This window comes from Schistocerca cancellata, chromosome 3 (genome assembly GCF_023864275.1).
Source record: "Schistocerca cancellata isolate TAMUIC-IGC-003103 chromosome 3, iqSchCanc2.1, whole genome shotgun sequence".
Classification (NCBI taxonomy): Eukaryota; Metazoa; Arthropoda; class Insecta; order Orthoptera; family Acrididae; genus Schistocerca; species Schistocerca cancellata.
Window position 1 is genome coordinate 580,754,975 of NC_064628.1, and position 20,444 is coordinate 580,775,418.

The 20,444-nt window shown below is 41.1% G+C and overlaps 1 protein-coding gene across 1 annotated transcript in view; it reads right to left on the reverse strand.

The window, feature by feature from the left end:
• Window positions 1-3,006: 3,006 nt before the first annotated feature.
• LOC126176439 (zinc finger CW-type PWWP domain protein 1-like) overlaps window positions 3,007-20,444 on the reverse strand; it is a 339,799-nt gene continuing 322,361 nt past the window's right edge. The window contains exon 14 of the mRNA XM_049923596.1: window positions 3,007-3,557. Within this exon, the coding sequence (XP_049779553.1) occupies window positions 3,007-3,557 (551 nt within the window). The remainder of the gene's footprint in view (window positions 3,558-20,444) is intronic.

The following is a 20,444-nucleotide window of genomic DNA, read 5'->3' on the forward strand; positions in this document are numbered from 1 at the left end:
GTGATTAAAGTATATTTAATATGACATAGTTTAAAAAATCTTAAGGAATTAATTTGTTTATTGATGTGATGTATAATAATTATTTTAAAATGAAAGCCAGAATTTAATAGAAACAATATTTGAAAACTACGAAGAATGAAAATCTACTGACAACTGAAAGGAGAACAGCCGGAGTAAGGGAAGTAGACACAAAGGCTAAAGAACACAGTTTAATATCTAGCTTTCGGAAACTTAAACAATTTCTTCATCATGGTAAAGGGAAAAATTGGAAGAATAATATCTGGAATAGAACAGTCTGGAAATAAGCAGAAAAACTACAATACCCTCTATGCCAGGGTACTAACAACGAGTGGCCACACCAATTTCTGCAAAGAATCTTCTACAAACTTCTAATGTTCATTTCATTTGGAAGGTGAATCGCTTTATTCATCATAAAAATTTTCTACATATTCGAGAACATGATGGAGGAGTAACGCTTCTTCTGAGACATGTGGAACTTGAGCTTCAAGAACAATTAAAATACTTACTATTGGTGGCCAATACCTACCTTCAAAAGTGGAATGTTTAGTATTGCTAACAGATACTTATAAAAGTATAAAGGATATATAACGTAACTAAAAAACACTAGTTTTGCTAAACTAGTGTTTACATCCCATATCAATGAGGTCATTAGAGATGGAGCACAAATTTCAGATGAGGGAAGAATGAGGAAGGAAATTGGCCATGCCCTTTCAAAGGAACCATCCCAGCATTTGTGTTAAGTGGTTTCAGGAAATTGTGGAAATCCTGAAACTGGATTGCTGGATGGGTATTAGAACAATCATCCTCTTGAATGTGAGCCCAGTGAGCTAACTACTGCATCATCTCACTTGGTCTCTATCAAGTTTTCAGAACTAGTAGTTTCTTCATTAAGGAGGAGAGAGGGACATCCTGCGGATGGCTGAAGAGGAAAGGCAAGTCATGCAGACCTTGGATGAAAGAGACCCACATTAGCCTTATTGCTCTCTCTAATCCTAGGGTAAGTGACCTGCCCTTCCTGTTTAATTTTCTCCTATTTAACATTGCCTCCTCTAGGGAGCAGAGGTTGATAAGGCTTAAGGGTATAAAAAACTCATTTGTAACCCTAAATTAACAGAAGATTTATCACAAAGGACAAGGGAAAAATAGATGATTGATATCAGACAAGATCTGGGGATCCATTTACCACTTAGGAAGTCACATTTCAAGTGGCTAATTCAGCATTTTAAAGTTTATAAGGTAATGAGATCATTTTGTCATGGTGCGTTTTTCGGCTTTATTGGCTGACCCAAAATCACCTGTTTAGAAATCTTACCTTGGTGGTAGGTCCCGAGTCATTAAAATTTAAAGGAATAGGAGATTATTAACATAGTATCTTGTGAGACACATTTGCCTAATGGCATGCTGTCACAGGTTTCAAGCAGTTAGGCAAGCAACAAGAAAAATCAAGACAAGATTCAAATGTTCTTTCAGTGTCAGGAGTGACTGAGTTTCCTTTTCTGATACATAACGTAATTCTAAATTCTCCCTCTCAGAAAGTCTGGTATTAATGATGAGTAAAATTTCAAGAACTCCTCATTGTACAAAGAGCTTAAAATAACTCTCAAATTTGAACTTAAGTTCTAGTGGCACGTTCAACACATTCATGCCATGAACCATTTTATCAGTCATCCATGTACAAACCATTATCAATGTCATACCCACTGAGATGCACCATTGTCTCAATATCAGCCAGACTTGCAGTAGGAAAATATGCTGACATTTTTGTAAAGTAGCACATAAACTGGCAAATCCAGCCAAACCTGAAAATAAATGTAAGTTCTGAGGCACAAACAAGCTCTGAAAATAAACTTGACATAATGATAACATTGTGATAGGTAAGACTGCCCTTCTTCACCTTGGTGAGCGATTCTTGTTACAAACACAGCCACATAAGATATTTAGGAGAGTAAATTTGTTCAGACACTGAGCAACAGAGCTCTCGTCACACACGAAGACAAGCATATCAATGGCACATTATTCCGTTGGTACTGAAAGTCCTTTCATTTTATCTGTACCACTATACATAATTAATAGGAATTGGTATTTCAAGTAGATACACTCCTTAAAATAGGTTTACCGTTACTGGTATCAGCAAGGCAGCATTGAAAATCATTTAGTAAACAAACAATTCCAGTCAAAGGCCATATTTATTACAGAAACCTCGTATGACAAAAAAATGTGATGGAACACACACATGTCACTGACTACTTCACAAACAAATCTCATATATACAGTGTTATAACAAATGGATAGCGGTTTCAAGCTGAAAATAACACAGAAATTTTATACACACACCTATATCTACAGACACAAATTAAAGAATTTACAAGGCATTGGGGTGTTTTACAATGCAATTACATCACATAAAATCAATCTGCTACTATTAAATATTATGATTTTTCAATACTTCCCTTACATTACATAACCACTAAACCACACCATTACATATTATTGTTATTATTACTACTGACTTCGTATACACAAGAAAGATGCAGAGAAGACACTTAAGTTTCTAAATCAAATAATAACTTAGCTAATTAATAAAATAAACAGACATCACAAAAGAATTTGTTTAAAATTATATTGTATATTGTAGTGCATAAGTTATCTGACCTCCAGTCTCTCCTTCAGTCACGTTCCATGTTATTCATGTGCCAAAAATGCCACAGACATGGAAATAACACTAGTGATGTTAAAAGCTTCGAAAATAAATAGTTGCACTTAAAAGGTACTGAAATACAGAAAAGTGCTAGAAAATACTAAATAGAGAACTAACAATATAGCAATTACTCAAAACATTGACGTAGCTAGACACAAAATTGCTCCTCATTCAAAAGAGAGCTACACCTTCGTTATATGAATTTATATGATAACAACAGCTAAAACAATATGAATCAATATTACAAACATACAATGTCAAAATTTTCATTCAGTTTCCCACTTCAATCACTCTTCCACTTCAAAGTCTGGAGAGCTTTCTCGTGACAGTGGGCTAAAACCCTGTGGAACAACAGCATCATCAGGATAGTCCGTTAATGGCACTTCTGGAATGGCTGCAACAAGCTCAGAACCTTCACCGACATTCAATACTGAACAAGCGTCAGTGTTGTTACTAACATGTGATGATAGCTGCTCCTGAATTTCGTCAGTGGAAGATGATGCATGTGTACTGTTATTTAAACTCTGAGAAGGACTGCCTTTCCTTACAACATTAGAATATTCCACTTTACATCCAGACCGTCTGTATGAATCAGAAGTAGACGGCAATGATGAAGACTGCTCATTGTGACATCTAGTTTCTGCCTTGCAGGATGAAGCTGTCTCTTCTCCACCATCAGTGCCAACAATTGCCTGCACGCTGCTGGGAATTTGAGTGGAATCCCCTGTGACTTGTTCAGGTTCACCTTTCTTTTGTATATTAACTGATGATTTGGACTCCTGTTCATCAATGGTGCAAGCCATTGCTACTAAGTTTATAAGTATCTTACCGGATGAAGCTGGAAAAATGAAGTTAATTAAATAACAAAGAAAATACAGGATACTAAAATTTTACATAACACATTTCAGCTGGAATGACTGCCACTGAGTCTTGGCAAACAAACTGAGCAGCTTTGCATTTGCAATGCAAATATTATCAACTGCAGCTGACATGGACACACAAGAAGTAGCATATAGAAGCTCCTTCGAATCCATTATTAGGTATGGTATTGTTTTTTGGGGTAATTTGACAAACATAGTGCAGATACTAAAAATACAGAAAAATATAATTTGAAATATGTGCATTGCAAATCACAAAGCACCATTTCGACCATTATTTAGAAAACTTAGAATATTAACTCTGTCATCCTTATGCATATATGAGTTTATTATATTTTTGTACACCAGACATGAATTATTTGAGGGAAAGCATTCTGTCCATTCACATGATACTAGAAACAAAGAAAATTTTATGCCCCCCCCCCCCCCCCCCCAGTATTGCCCAGGGACCTCAATACATGGGAATTAAAATTTGTAATAAATTAAAATGGAACAAGTTGATGCAGATGAATTTAGGTTCACTTAAAAGAAAGCTACATGAGGTACTTACGCTGAAGTGTTATTACTCAGTGGATGAATTCACACAGGACAAACTGGAAGTTTGAGCTGGATACAATGTGTTACATATTCCAAGAAATATCCTTATAATGTTATTATTTATTGTAGTGATAAGAGAAGAGAAGTTTGTGGCACAACTTGACTAGAAGAAGGGATCAGTTGGTAGGACATATTCTGAGGCATCAAGGGATCACCAATTTAGTATTGGAGGGCAGCGTGGAGGGTAAAAATCGTAGAGGGAGACCAAGAGATGAATACACTAAACAGATTCAGAAGGATGTAGGTTGCAGTAGGAAATGGGAGATGAAGAAGCTTGCACAGGATAGAGTAGCATGGAGAGCTGCATCAAACCAGTCTCTGGACTGAAGACCACAACAACAACATTATTTATTACTGTAAAAACTATTGTAACTGTATTATATATTTTTGACGTCTTCTGTATGCAAACAAAATGGATTGCAGATGTACGTCATGAGATGAATAAAACACAATTCACCACCATAAGCTGAAGTGAGGTTTGTCACTAAACAGCACAGAATGTCACACAATGTCCCAGTCAATGGTTGCTCTACACCATGGAAGTCTGTGTTGTCTGTGGTACTGGTCAATGGTAAACAGTGTATGGCAACTCGAGATACCAACCCACCCTTTACTAAGTTGTTCTCAGTGGTTGTGGGTGATGCTGCCCGTAACTTCTGCATGGATTTCAGCTGTTATCATCTGGCTATTTGTCAGGGCCAGCCAAACAATCCTACTTTCGCCTTGTTGTGTAGACTTTCTGAAAGTACTAGTGCCCATTCTTCTAGTCACCATGTTGACCTAAGCCCATCTTGTTACTACTTGTTTTGTATTCATTACATTACAGACAACTGTCTGTGCAATCTGTCGGCATAACACTCCCAAGTCTCTCACGCCAGTAATTCCACCCTTCTCAAAGTCTGAAAGATGGTGTTATGCTGTAATTGCAAGTCATCTAGCAATGCTGTGTTGCAATCCCCACTTGAAAATTTCCAACAACATTAGACACACCCACTGAGATCATGTGTTCACATCATTCTTCATCTGTATGAATGGCTTTATTTCTATACTAAAAATAAATTTGCACTGGGATTAAATTTTTATTCAACATGTCCCTCGGCTACAGAAATACTGTATTAATAGTTTGGTAGCATTTGGTCAAGGTGTCTGTGGTGTAACACTTTCAGTTTCTATTGTATTAAAATACCACTTGCAACAAACAAGATTACTTCAATTAAAATAGGAAACTATACTTCCAATGTCTTGCACATTAATCTGACAGTAGTTATATCCGGTAACAGATGATCTGAAGATAATTAATTAATATGATTGGGAATAAACAGGAAACTAGAAACGAAATAGTATACTTATGACAAATTTTAAAAAGTAGAAAGTAAATATACGAGGGCAGTTCAATAAGTAATGCAACACATTTTTTTTCTCGGCCAATTTTGGTTGAAAAAACCGAAGTTCTTGTGGAATATTTTCAAACATTCCCGCTTCATCTCGTATAGTTTCATTGACTTCCGACAGGTGGCAGCGCTGTACGGAGCTGTTAAAATGGCGTCTGTACCGGATGTGCGTTGCAAACAACGGGCAGTGACCGAGTTTCTTTTGGCGGAAAACCAGGGCATCTCAGATATTCATAGGTGCTTGCAGAATGTCTACGGTGATCTACAGTGGACAAAAGCACAGTGAGTCGTTGGGCAAAGCGTGTGTCATCATCGCCGCAAGGTCAAGCAAGACTGTCTGATCTCCCGCGTGCGGGCCAGCCGTGCACAGCTGTGACTCCTGCAATGGCGGAGCGTGCGAACACACTCGTTCGAGATGATTGACGGATCACCATCAAACAACTCAGTGCTCAACTTGACATCTCTGTTGGTAGTGCTGTCACAATTGTTCACCAGTTGGGATATTCAAAGGTTTGTTCCAGCTGGGTCCCTCGTTGTCTAACTGAACACCATAAAGAGCAAAGGAGAACCATCTGTGCGGAATTGCTTGCTCGTCATGTGGCTGAGGGTGACAATTTCTTGTCAAAGATTGTTACAGGCGATGAAACATGGGTTCATCACTTCGAACCTGAAACAAAACGGCAATCAATGGAGTGGCGCCACACCCACTCCCCTACCAAGAAAAAGTTTAAAGCCATACCCTCAGCCGGTAAAGTCATGGTTACAGTCTTCTGGGACGCTGAAGGGGTTATTCTGTTCAATGTCCTTCCCCATGGTCAAACGATCAACTCTGAAGTGTATTGTGCTACTCTTCAGAAATTGAAAAAACGACTTCAGCGTGTTCGTAGGCACAAAAATCTGAACGAACTTCTCCTTCTTCATGACAATGCAAGACCTCACACAAGTCTTCGCACCCGAGAGGAGCTCATAAAACTTCAGTGGACTGTTCTTCCTCATGCACCCTACAGCCTCGATCTCACACCGTCGGATTTCCATATGTTTGGCCCAATGAAGGACGCAATCCGTGGGAGGCACTACGCGGATGATGAAGAAGTTATTGATGCAGTACGACGTTGGCTCCGACATCGACCAGTGGAATGGTACCGTGCAGGCATACAGGCCCTCATTTCAAGGTGGCGTAAGGCCGTAGCATTGAATGGAGATTACGTTGAAAAATAGTGTTGTGTAGCTAAAAGATTGGGGAATAACCTGGTGTATTTCAATGCTGAATAAAACAACCCCTGTTTCAGAAAAAAATGTGTTGCATTACTTATTGAACTGCCCTCATATTTAACATTAAAACAAACTAGACTTTTATTTATTTTTTACTTTGTATACATCACTTGTTTGATGTGACATGTAACGGCGGTCAGTAAAACATAACGTGCAAAAATTATTTACAGCACAAAAACATGTAATGAGAGCCCTATGTAATCTTGACTAAAGGCCAGACCAAGACTTCTGCTCGACAATAGGGAATCTTATGCTAACATCTGAATGAGTTTGTTTCCTTGATAAATTTGTTGTTGCAATAATGGAAATAAATAGATAACTGCTTTATGATAAGTACAAGGTGTAGCAGTAATGACTCCCTTATTCAGTGGGATCACTGTGAATGCTATGGAGAGGTTACCATAGTAGGAGTGGTTTCAATAGCCATCTGTTGGATTGTCAACATCAGTGTATGTCATTAGCTGATTGCATGAGTTTCTTTGCCATAAAGATTAATCCAAAAAGGATGAATAAAGGGCCATGGCCCAAAGAACATTGTGTTGGTACCTGGTTAATAAATGTGTATTTCTCACCAATAATTGATGCTACTGTGTGTTTTCAAAATGTGAACTACAGGGGAAACATGAAAATACAACACCATGTAGCTGAAACTGAAGGTACTGCCTGCTGAATTTCATCTCCAGATCTTCAGCCAATGTTTATGTAATGGTTTTTTGGATGTTTCATCAGCACAAGTGGCTGGCATTCTCAAATATTCACCTTCCATTGCAAGAAGTGAAATGGACTTGAATCCATGGTCAGACGTAATATTTTCTCTCATGCTAATGTCTACAGGGGTTGTTTCCCTGTCATAATCCCACTGGCTCCTACATTATTACTTGCAATGGTCTTTCATTACAGCATGGGAATGCAGAATCAATTTACCTTGAGGCTTTCTTCTTAAAACTATTGCCATGTTTATTAATTTCTCCACCTCTCCCAACATGTAGTATCATTTATGTCTGACAATCCTAGTTCTGATGGATTGTCTGGTCACTTCAACATAGACTTTTCCATATGCAAATGATATATTCTCGACATTATGAGTGGGTCCTTTTTGTCCTTTGTCTATCTGAGATATGCTCTGATCTACTTTGTAAGGTTGTATACAGCTTTTGCACTGTGAATGAGCAATCTCCTTCTGGCGTGTCACTTTTCCTGGTGGTATATTTCATGACATTTTTTATACATCTTACATCTTCTCTGGTTTGGTTGATGATTTGAAAATATGTGCAGGTTTTGAGCCATGTGTGTCACTTAACAGTACATGCTGTAGCCAAGGTTCTTACCACTCCTTGTAACCAGCACATCCAGAAAGGGCTGCTGTTGACCCTTTCTATCTCCACAGTAAATTTAGTGTTGGCATGGAGACTGTTCAGATGTCTTATAAAGTCACTGGATTGTTCTTCACTATAGCTCCACACATCAGAAATGTTACCAATGTACCTGTACCACAATTTACATTTACATAGTGCCTGTCTTTCAAAATACTCCATCAGGAAACTGGCAAAACAAACATTGTCTATGTAGGTGTGTGCTGTTTAGTGATGAGGTCTCTTTTCATATGTTTGGCACTGTAAAGAAACAAACCTTCTGGTACTTGTGGATAGGTAACATTCATGAACTACCAAAATAAGTTATGGAAAGCTGCTGTTCAGTAGTTTCTGCACTAAATCTGAATTTGGTATATAGAGTTCGTACTTCTTTCAAGGAAGTTTTACCAGTAACTGCAATATGTTTCAGTACTTTCTGCACCTTGAACTGGATGAGGGTCTCATCCGTAAAAATGAGTGGACAAAATGTATTGCATGTAGGTTTTAAAAATAAACCTTTTTATTGCAAGTGGTTATTATTTTTTTCACATCTTTTACAAATGCTATACAATCAAGGTTTTCACACAAAACTGAGAGAAAAGCACAGAGTTCACTATTTATTTAATTGTTTAACGTACCAACTTTCAAAATTCAACAAAAATTCTGGTTTCTCCAGATATGTGGTAACAGACTAACAAAATGTTATGAAGTGGACAGTGGAGAACTGTAATAGGCTTATATAAAAATAGATGGAAAATGAATATCGTGTAACCTGAAAAAAATCAATTAACCCTTTCCAGTCAAATTTTTCTATTTACAGCTTTCTCACCATTTCTTATTTATAGCACAATAACTGAACCATGTCATACACTGGCTGAAATCGGAACTGTAACGGAAAATTATAATGTTGGACATAATTTGACAGTGGATCTGAAGGGGTTACATCATTATTTTATTGGAAAAGTGGATAGTATACACTTTTTAAACCATTTTGTATTATTTCATGTAATTAAAATATTTTTCAAGCTGTCTTTCGACTCTTGTAGCCAGTCATCTTGTGTGGTACTGTGTATCCAATAGTATTACTGTTCTCCAGCTATTTCAGTTCGTATGTAGTGAAGTGTAACGAAGCACAATGAGTGGACAGTATGATTAGGGAGGTCAAAAGAATGGTAATAAATGACATCAAAACATCACTAATTTTGAACTATCTGTGGACTGTGAGTAAAATAACATGCAACTTCCCAGAATTTTTATTAGAACATACAGCAGGGTTCAAATATAGACAACCAGCTTATGCAGTAGAAGCATCTGTGACTAAAATTCATATTCATGTCATACCCAGTCCCAGTCATCTAAGCTAGGGCCAAATCTGGATGTAACAACTAATCTTCTAAACACAATATCACTGAACTCTCTTACATAAGTGCGAAAAGTAACAGATACCAAGCGATATGATTGGTCAATTTTATTAATACATGTGTGTCAGGATATTTTGAAAAACTTTCATCCCATGACCCTAACTCTATTAAATTTGAAAATGACTGGGAGAAGCAAAATCTAATTGATGAAGTGATTGTGCTAGTAGCCTACTCATTCGTCAAATAACAGTATACCTCAGTAACCAGCTACAATACATATTTCTGATCATTTGATAACCTGTATACAATATATAATACAGACACTATCATGAGGGAGAAATAGCTACTAAAGGTTACCAATAAATATTTACAATAATCATGATCTTCAATCGCTTCTTGATAAAGGTCTCTTCTAGATGTTCAAGCATTACGATCTTTGGCTATATGCATTCATGATGCCCTTGCATGGTTTCTTCAGTCACCTAACATCTGAAGTAGACTGACATCTCTGCCTTTTCTTATCACTTGGAATCCAACATAGAACTCCTTTGGTTTCCTGGCTACATGTCCAGTCCATATTCATTTTCATTAAGCGATAGTAATGTCTTTCATTCCTGTGTGTTATTGACCATCTATTTGCTTTCTTATCTGCCCTAGTAATCCCCACAGTCTCATAAACTGACATATGGCCAGGTGTGGTGTGCTGACCACATGCCCCTCCATATCTGCATCCAGTGGCGCCAGTGAGCTGAGGATGACGCAGTGACCGGTTGGTGCCGTTGGGCCTTCCAAAGCCTGTCCGGACAGAGTTTAGTGTAGTTTTAGTAATCCCCAACATGTATTTCTTCACTGCTTACTGAGCAACTCTTAGTACTTGTAAGGTTTCTACTTTAAAGTTAGTTTCTCGCCACAATAAATGAGAACTGGTGACATGCTACACATTAACTGTAAACATTCCCCTTAAGGACATGAGAAACTTAATTGTGAAAAGTTTGACAAATTTTCCAAAATCACTCCAGACCATTTTTCCTTTTCTCTTTATTTCCGTAATTTTCCATCCAGTCATATTCAACTAACACAAATTCATAGCTCCATTAACTTGTTCTATGACTTCACTGCTAATTTATAAATTTCTTTTTCAGTGTGAAAATTACACATTATTTTAGTCTCTTTATAACTGATTTCTTGGCTCATTTTTCAAACTTTATATATTAAGTTCTTCAATTGGTTAGTTATGTCTTAATTGGACTAGAGGGATACAGTATTATGTCAATGACAAAACCATGATGGTGTACTTATCTTCCACAGACACTTCTTGTTTTTCCTAATTTATCTGTTAACTTACTTTAGCAATCTGAGAGTAGTTTTTGTGGTATGAAATCTTATTATTAGCCACTTCTTTCAACTCTGAATTCTTACCATTCTGATGAATAAAGGAACCTGTTATAACCTTTAATTCACTAATAATTTGCGTGGATATACAAAAATAGAAACAATAGTGAGTTTCATACTACCAACTCCGTATCTGTCACTCAACTGCCGTGCCGTGACATGCGGCCGGCGCCGTTCATAGCTAGGTGGCACTCCCGCGCTCAGCCAAGCTGCGGAGCGCCTCTTATCGCCGTGTTCGCGTACTGACGTAGCGGCACTTTTAAATCTCGTGGCACTGTCGCAACACTTTTCCCCCCTTGAAAAAAAAAGAAAAAAAAAGACACTCACTTCCTTGGAGACACGGACAGTGCGGAGACATCCATGGCCTCTTGGGAGACCCCGAGAAGATCCCGCGGAGAAACACGAGAATATGGCCGAAAATGTCCAGGACGGAAGCTTGTGCGTGGAACGTGCCTCCTGGACGAGATGATGGGTGAAAACTCCGGAGCAGCATCCATAGGTGTCATGGACCTGGGGGTGTGCTCCAGCGAGATGGGTACCGGAAAAGGCGGCGTCGTGACTGGGGCCGGTTCCGGCGTAGTTGGAAGCAGCAGCAACGTTGGCTGCAGCAACACGCACGGGAGATTGGCAGCAGCGACAGGACTGGCTTCTCGGGCTGGTGGAGGCGAAAGAAGGGGCGGTGGCACCGGCGTGGCCACAACTCGTGGGTGCATCTGGTCGTAATGGCGAACAACCATGCCGTCGTCCGTACGTATTTCACAAAGCCGGCGGCCGCGAAGAGCCTTGACCACCCCTGGAATCCATTTAGGGCGAGATCCATACCCTCGTGCCCACACGTCGGCGCCCACCGAGTATTTTCCCGCACTAGGGGACACAGTACTAGGCCTGACAGGGTGAAGCAGGTGCAGTAGAGTGCGCGGTTGGCGGCCATGCAAGAGTTCAGCAGGGCTGCGACCACCCAGAGGCGTGAAGCGATAAGAACTCAGAAATTGCAACAGAGCGTCATCGGTAGAAAAATCAGTAAGGAATTTTTTCATCTGGCTTTTGAAAGTGTGGACAAGGCGCTCGACCTCCCCATTCGATTGGGGATGGAAAGGTGGTGCTGCAACATGATGAATCCCTTGTCCAGTACAAAAATCACGGAAGGCCTGCGAAGAGAACTGAGGGCCGTTGTCCGTGACAATCGTGGATGGAAGACCTTCTAGCGCAAAGATTTTGGACAAAGCCAGCGTCGTCGCCGCAGTGGTGGGCGACGGACATCGAACAACAAACGGGAACTTCGAGAAGGCGTCAATCAACAGTAGCCAATAAGTGCCGAGGAAGGGGCCGGCAAAGTCAGCGTGCACCCGTTCCCACGGCTGCGCCGGATCAGGCCACGGAGAGGGCATTGTACGGGGTGCAGCCAGTTGTTGAGCACACTGACCACACGCAGCGACCATGTGGGTGATGTCCGAATCGATACCGGGCCAATAAACATGCCTGCGGGCCAGGGACTTAGTCCGAGAAATCCCCCAATGGCCTTCATGCAATAGTTTGAGAACATCTTTGCGAAGAGAAGCTGGCACCACGACCCGCGGAGATGCGCCATCCGTGGCCAGAAGAACAACACCCTCACGAACAGACAGACGAAGGCGCAAGTCATGGTAGTTGCGAAAGGGATCCGATGCCCGGCCCTTGGTCCTGTCCGGCCAACCCCGTTGAACAAAACCGATCACCTGACGCAGGACCGGGTCCCGCGCAGTAGCCGACGCGACCTGCAAACCTGTAAGCGGAAAACCCTCGACCGCACGACATTCTTCCTCATCAATGTGGAAACAGAGTAGTTCATCTCGATCGAAAACCGGGTCGGGGCCCATCGGCAAACGCGACAACGCGTCAGCGTTGGCGTGCTGGGCCGTGGGGCGATAGTGAATCTCATAGTGAAAACGAGACAAGTATAAGGCCCAATGTTGCAGGCGGTGAGCTGCCTTATCCGGAAGCGACGCCGAGGGGCTGAACAGAGAGACCAGCGGCTTGTGGTCGGTGATGAGGTGAAACTTAGAACCATACAAAAAAACGCTGAACTTTTTTAGAGCATAAATGATAGCGAGCGCCTCCTTTTCAATTTGAGAGTAACGCCGTTGGGCATCGTTGAGGGTCTTGGAAGCATAGGCGATGGGTCGTTCCGACCCATCCTCATACCGATGGGTGAGAACAGCCCCTAGGCTATACTGTGACGCGTCAGTCGCCAGAACCAAGTGCTGACCCGGACGGAATGTGGCAAGACAAGGTGCCGACTGCAAATGAGCCTTCAGGCGGACAAAAGCCTGCTCACACTCGTCGGACCAACAGAAAGGAAAGTTTTTGCGTAACAGCTGATGCAGAGGATGAGCGACCGCTGCCGCGGATGGAATGAATTTGTGATAATAAGCAATCTTGCCTAGGAACGCTTGAAGTTCATTGACCGTAGACGGCCGGGGTAGAGCGGTAATGGCCACAACGTGCTGACGTAGAGGACGTATACCCTCACGGGGCAAGTGGAAACCAAGATAGACAATGGAGGGTTGGAAGAACTGTGACTTGGCCAGATTGCACTTCAACCCAGCCGAGTGCAGAAACTGAAATAATGAACGCAAATTGCGAAGGTGCTCCTCAGTGGAGGCCCCTGTGACAACAATGTCATCCAGGTAGTTGATGCAGCCAGGAACGGAAGCCGTGAGCTGTTCCAAAAACCGCTGAAAAATGGCCAGCGCGCTAGCGACACCAAATGGTAACCACTGGTACTGATACAACCCACAAGGAGTGTTGATGACGAGAAATTCCTTGGAAGACGCATCCAACGGCAACTGATGGTACGCCTCCGATAAGTCAAGTTTGGAAAAGAATTGGCCCCCAGCGGGCTTGGTAAATAACTCCTCAGGACGGGGAAGAGGATATGTGTCAATGAGACTCTGAGCGTTGACAGCGGCTTTAAAATCGCCACACAATCGCAGACTCCCGTTTGGTTTAGAAACCACCACGATTGGCGATGCCCATTCGCTGGAGGTAACAGGAAGGAGAATCCCTGAAGCTGTTAACCTGTCTATCTCAGCCTTGACAGGTGCACGCAACGCCATCGGAATAGGGCATGCCCGGAAAAACTTAGGGCGAGCTGTAGGTTTAAGAGTAATGTGGGTTTCAAAATCCTTGACACGACCCAGAGCAGCAGAGAACACGGATGAGAATTCAGAACACAATCCATCCAGCTGTTGATACGTAATATCCTCAGATATGAGGTGCACAACATCATCAATGGAAAACTCAAACAACTGGAAAGCATCATAACCGAACAGATTTTCAGTGCCCGCATGATCCACCACATAAAACGTGAGGGGCCGAACAACAGACTTGTAGGCAGTGGAAGCATCAAACTGGCCAACGATAGGAATTTTCTGTTTATTATAAGTCCTCAGATTTCGCGTAACTGGAGACAAGGGAGGGGAGCCCAACTCCAAATACGTGCGGGAATTTATGAGAGTTACTGCAGAGCCAGTGTCCACTTGCATGCGAATGTCTTTATCCAGAACACGAACAGTAACAAACAACTTATTTGTTTGAGAAGGCACACAGTTAACATCCATGTCCGATGCCTCGTCCTCGTCGACAGGAACTTTAGGGGACTGACACACAGAAGCAATGTGGCCTTTTTTCCTACATGAATTACACGTGGCCCAATGTTTTGGACACGCGACCCTGTCATGCTGTACGAAACAACGTGGACAAGAAGGAAGTGCGGAACGAACCTGCTTCTGTGGTTGCTGTTTTCGCTGCGAGTGTGGCGGCCCAACGGGACGTTGTTGACGTGAGTGAACCGCCGCCACATCGTCGGTCCCTTGGGAAACAGGCAAATTGTCCGTGTCGAAAGTGGTCTGTATAGCGCCTACATCACACCACACATCTATTTGCGCACCAGCAGCGTGAGACACTTCAAAAGATTGAGCGATGCTTAGAACTTCCGACAACGATGGGTTTGGCAGTTGTAAGGCACGTTGTCGAACTTCTTTATCAGGAGCAAGCCGTAGAATAGCATCCCTAACCATTGAATCAGCATAAGACTCATGATGAGTGTCCGTGACAAACTGACATTTCCTACTCAGACTGTGTAGTTCCGCCGCCCAAGCCCGGTAAGATTGGTGGGGCTGTTTACGACACCAGTAGAATGCCACGTGGGCGGCAACGACGTGGGTGTTTTTTCGGTAATAGTTAGACAATAAGTCACACATTTCTTGGAAGGACAGAGAGGCAGGTTCCCGCAGAGGGGCTAACTGAGATAGCAGCTGATAGATCCGTGGGGAAATCCAAGATAGAAATAACGACTTACACATAGGAGCGTCGACAATGCCGAAAGCCAAGAAGTGTTGCCGCAAACGCTTCTCATAATCCTCCCAGTCTTCAGCGGCCTCATCGTAAGGAGGGAACGGAGGCGGAGAAGCGGAAGACAGACGATGAGTAAGCGACGTCGACAAAGCCTGAATAGCAGCCATCAGCTGTGTTTGTTGTTCAATGAGCGCTTGCAGAAGCTGTTCCATGTCTGCCCAGACACGAACGCACAATTCCCCAACGCAGGAAAAAAAATATCCGACCTCGTCGCCCAAAAGTGTTATAACCTTTAATTCACTAATAATTTGCGTGGATATACAAACATAGAAGCAATAGTGAGTTTCATACTACCAACTCCGTATCTGTCACTCAACTGCCGTGCCGTGACATGCGGCCGGCGCCGTTCATAGCTAGGTGGCGCTCCCGCGCTCAGCCGAGCTGCGGAGCGCCTCTATCGCCGTGTTCGCGTACTGATGTAGCGGCACTTTTAAATCTCGTGGCACTGTCACAACAGAACCTGTAGCAATGATACCAAAATTTTTCAGTGTAGTAACATAAGTTGAATGAATATCTTGTTTCTAAATGGTTGTGGTGAGGATTTTGCTGTAAATGAGAAAAAATCGGAATTACAGATATTGCAGTATCTTTCATAAACATTATGTGAACAATTTCACATGTTCTGTTTGCACAACTTTTCCTTCAGCTTTAATAATTCTTATTGAAACATCATCATATCACTGTAGACATTCTTTTCTTTACACTTCAAATGGCTTTATGCAACTCTTTTGGCTTACTGCAGGAAAGTCGCTATTTTCTTTATCAACTATCTGCCTTTCCAATTCATCTCTTCAACTAAGGAAACATTTAAAGAAATCTTGAAACACGCATACAATTTTCTCTAACTTAGAAGTTACAGTGCTAACTCCCTACTTAACTGGTGAAATCTGGTGTCAACCCTAAATGTGCTTCAGGTTTGTTTTGTTCATGCTGTTATTGTTTTAAGTTGTTACTCTTATTCTATTTCCACTATATCTTCTACATTCTCTCAACTTACATATGATTTTCTTTAACTTGGCATATTCTACCATGGTCCTTATTTGTATAATAGGTGTTTAGTTACATTTGTGATTCACTTTCTTTATATTAGCTACTTTTCTTGATGTTTGCATGATTAACTTTGTTAAATTATTGTACCTTCTGTCTATGTCTGTATAATCTTCATATTATAAAGCACTAACCTTACTTTTGTAATCTCCCTATTCTTCAACATATTCTCATAACATGCATATCTGATTCTGTCTAATGAGTATGTTTGTTTCTAGTGCTGCTCTGCATCTTACACATGTATGATTACTTACAACATAAAAGTGGTTTAGGAACGTCATATCTCATATATTTTCTTTATTATCTGATTTTCTTCTTCTTTTATTTACGTCAGGTTCTTTTCAAGTCAATTTCCTGCTTTTTTTCCTTTTGGAATAATGTGTTAAGGATAAATCTACTGATCTTTTTGACAAATTCTGCTACTATATGACCTCTGTCATAAACAAGTTTCCCAATGAATAACTGTAATTTGGAGCCTGTCCTAGTTTTACATTAGAATCTGCCATTCCTGTATTTCCCCAGAGAGGTTAAATCTACATTTATATTCCACAAGCCATCTTATGGTGTAAAGCAGATGATACTCCTGGTACCACTATACGATCCCTCTTCCCCGTTCCATTCCCGAATGGTGTCTGGGAGAAATGACTACTGGCAAACTTCCATATCAGCTTTAATTCCTCAGATTTTTGCATTGTGGTTATTTTGCCAGATATATAAGGGAAGAAGTAATATGTTGCCTTTCTCTTCCTCGAACTTACTATCACGGAATTTTGATAAAAACATTCTTCACAATGCACAACCACTCTCTTGCAGTGTCTACCACTGGAATTTGTTGAGCATATGCATAATGATCTTGTGCCATTCTTTGTTGAATCTTGACTCTCTCTTCCATTAATCCAACCTAGTAATGATTTCAGACTGATCAGCAATACTCAAGACTCGGAAAACCAATATTTTTATATGTAGTTTCTTTTATAGATGACTTATATTTCCTTAAGATTCTTCCTATGAACCTCAGCATGTCATCTACTTTTCCTATTTATTTTATGTGCTCACTCCACTTTCAATTGTCCTGTATGGTTATAACTTGGTATTTTATGGTAGTAACTATTTCCAGCGATTTGTCACCAAAAATATAACTGCACAGTGAGGGATTTCTTCCCCTATGCATGCACAATATGTCACATTAATTTATCATCAGTGTCAAGTGGCAGTCACAGCACCATTTACCAATCCTCTGCAGGTCTTCCTGCAGTTTGCTACTGCCTTCAGGTACTACTATCTTTTATGGACAACCACATCATGTGCAAACAGCCTCATCATGCTTCTGACATAAACCAATAAATCACATACACAGGATGTCTCAAAAGAAAGTTTATATTTGGAGAGCTCTCTGTGCATGCAGAACAAACTGGAGGAGAGGGAGGGGGGAGGGGGGGGGGGACACATTCATCACTTGCTTGGCCTTTAGGAATTCATTCGATATGGAGTGCTTCTCGGGAGCAGACCGCACGTTCTGTGTGTGAGAATTTTACAAAAACAGTGATTTGGCGACTGTAGCATGGAGAAAATTTTGCAGTGATTGTGGACTGTATAACACAAATGAAGCTCCAAGTGTTCTGCTTAACTGGAAATGAATCAGAATGTTTGAGGAGACTGGTTCAACACTGACCAAGCCAAAATCTGGACAACCAAAGTCATCAAGTACAGGCAAATCCTTGGAGAGTGTAAATTGCTCCGTTCGTGATGATCCTAACCTCTCTATTTGCAAGTGTGTAAGTTCTTTAAATATGCATACATCACCACTGTACCAAATTCTGCAAAAAGACCTTAAGCTGCAGCCTTACAAAGTCCAACTGGTGCAGTTAAAGCCTTAGGATGCCAGATATCCTAGGTGACAGTGTAGTGGGTGGTGGTGCGATCACTCATGGAAAAATTCCTGTAGTAGTTGGTGTTAGAGCTGCACCTGTTATAGACTGAAGTCAGCTGATACGTATACCTGCTTAAAGGAAGTCCGTCTAATTAAGGAATCACTTTCAGAAAACGTCAAATATTTCCAAGTAGAGAAGGAATTAGCATATTTCATCAAAATATAAGTGGTATTAGAGATAAAATTAGCAGGCTTCGAAAGGGAGGTAAGAAGGAAATGACAAGTATTTTGGACAGGTCAGGAAAACTGCTGGTGAATCCTGTGGATGCCTTGGGCAGATGGAGGGAATATTTTGAAGAGTTGCTCAATGTAGGTGAAAATGCGATCAGTAATGTTTCAGACTTCGAGGTAGAATGGGATAGGAATGATGATGGAAATAGGATCACATTTGAGGAAGTGGAAAAAATGGTCAATAGATTGCAGTGCAATAAAGCGGCTGGGGTGGATGAAATTAAGTCGGAACTCGTCAAATACAGTGGAATGTCAGGTCTTAAATGGCTACACAGGATAATTGAAATGGCCTGGGAGTCGGGACAGGTTCCATCAGACTGGACAAAAGCAGTAATCACACCAATCTTTAAACATGGAAACAGAAAAGATTGTAACAACTACAGAGGTATCTCTTTAATCAGCGTTGTGGGTAAAATCTTCTCAGGTATTGTTGAAAGGAAAGTGCGAGTGTTAGTTGAGGACCAATTGGATGAAAATCAGTGTGGGTTTAGGCCTCTTAGAGGTTGTCAGGACCAGGTCTTTAGCTTACGGCAAATAATCGAGAAGTGTTATGAGTGGAACAGGGAGTTGTATCTATGCTTTATGGATCTAGAAAAGGCATATGACCCGGTTCCTAGGAGGAAGTTATTGTCTGTTCTACAAGATTATGGAATAGGAGGCAAACTTTTGCAAGCAATTAAAGGTCTTTACATGGATAGTCAGGCAGCAGTTAGAGTTGACGGTAAATTGAGTTCATGGTTCAGAGTAGTTTCAGGGGTAAGACAAGGCTGCAACCTGTCTCCACTGTTGTTCATATTATTTATGGATCATATGTTGAAAACAATAGACTGGCTGGGTGAGATTAAGATATGTGAACACAAAATAAGCAGTCTTGCATATGCGGATGACTTAGTTGTGATGGCAGATTCGATTGAAAGTTTGCAAAGTAATATTTCAGAGCTAGATCAGAAATGTAAGGACTATGGTATGAAGATTAGCATCTCCAAAACGAAAGTAATGTCAGTGGGAAAGAAATATAAACGGATTGAGTGCCAAATAGGAGGAACAAAGTTAGAACAGGTGGACGGTTTCAAGTACTTAGGATGCATATTCTCACAGGATGGCAACATAGTGAAAGAACTGGAAGCGAGGTGTAGCAAAGCTAATGCAGTGAGCGCTCAGCTACGATCTACTCTCTTCTGCAAGAAGGAAGTCAGTACCAAGACTAAGTTATCTGTGCACCGTTCAATCTTTCGACCAACTTTATTGTATGGGAGCGAAAGCTGGGTGGATTCAGGTTACCTTATCAACAAGGTTGAGGTTACGGATATGAAAGTAGCTAGGATGATTGCAGGTACTAGTAGATGGGAACAATGGCAGGAGGGTGTCCACAATGAGGAAATCAAAGAAAAACTGGGAATGAACTCTATAGATGTAGCAGTCAGGGCGAACAGGCTTAGATGGTGGGGTCATGTTACACGCATGGGAGAAGCAAGGTTACCCAAGAGACTCATGGATTCAGCAGTAGAGGGTAGGAGGAGTCGGGACAGACCGAGGAGAAGGTACCTGGATTCGGTTAAAAATGATTTTGAAGTAATAGGTTTAACATCAGAAGAGACACCAATGTTAGCACTGAATAGGGGATCATGGAGGAACTGTATAAGGGGGGCTATGCTCCAGACTGAACGCTGAAAGGCATAATCAGTCTTAAATGATGATGATGATGATGATGATGATGATTCTTCATTACTAGATGGGCATTCAGTTAGTAAAAGGGTGAATGTCCTTTCAGACCATGGTGCACAAATTTTAACACTAAAAGGCTTTGGTACTCAAACAAATGTCACATATAATTACAAATCAGGTAAGTTAATCCAACAGAAATAGAGAGTTTTTAAAC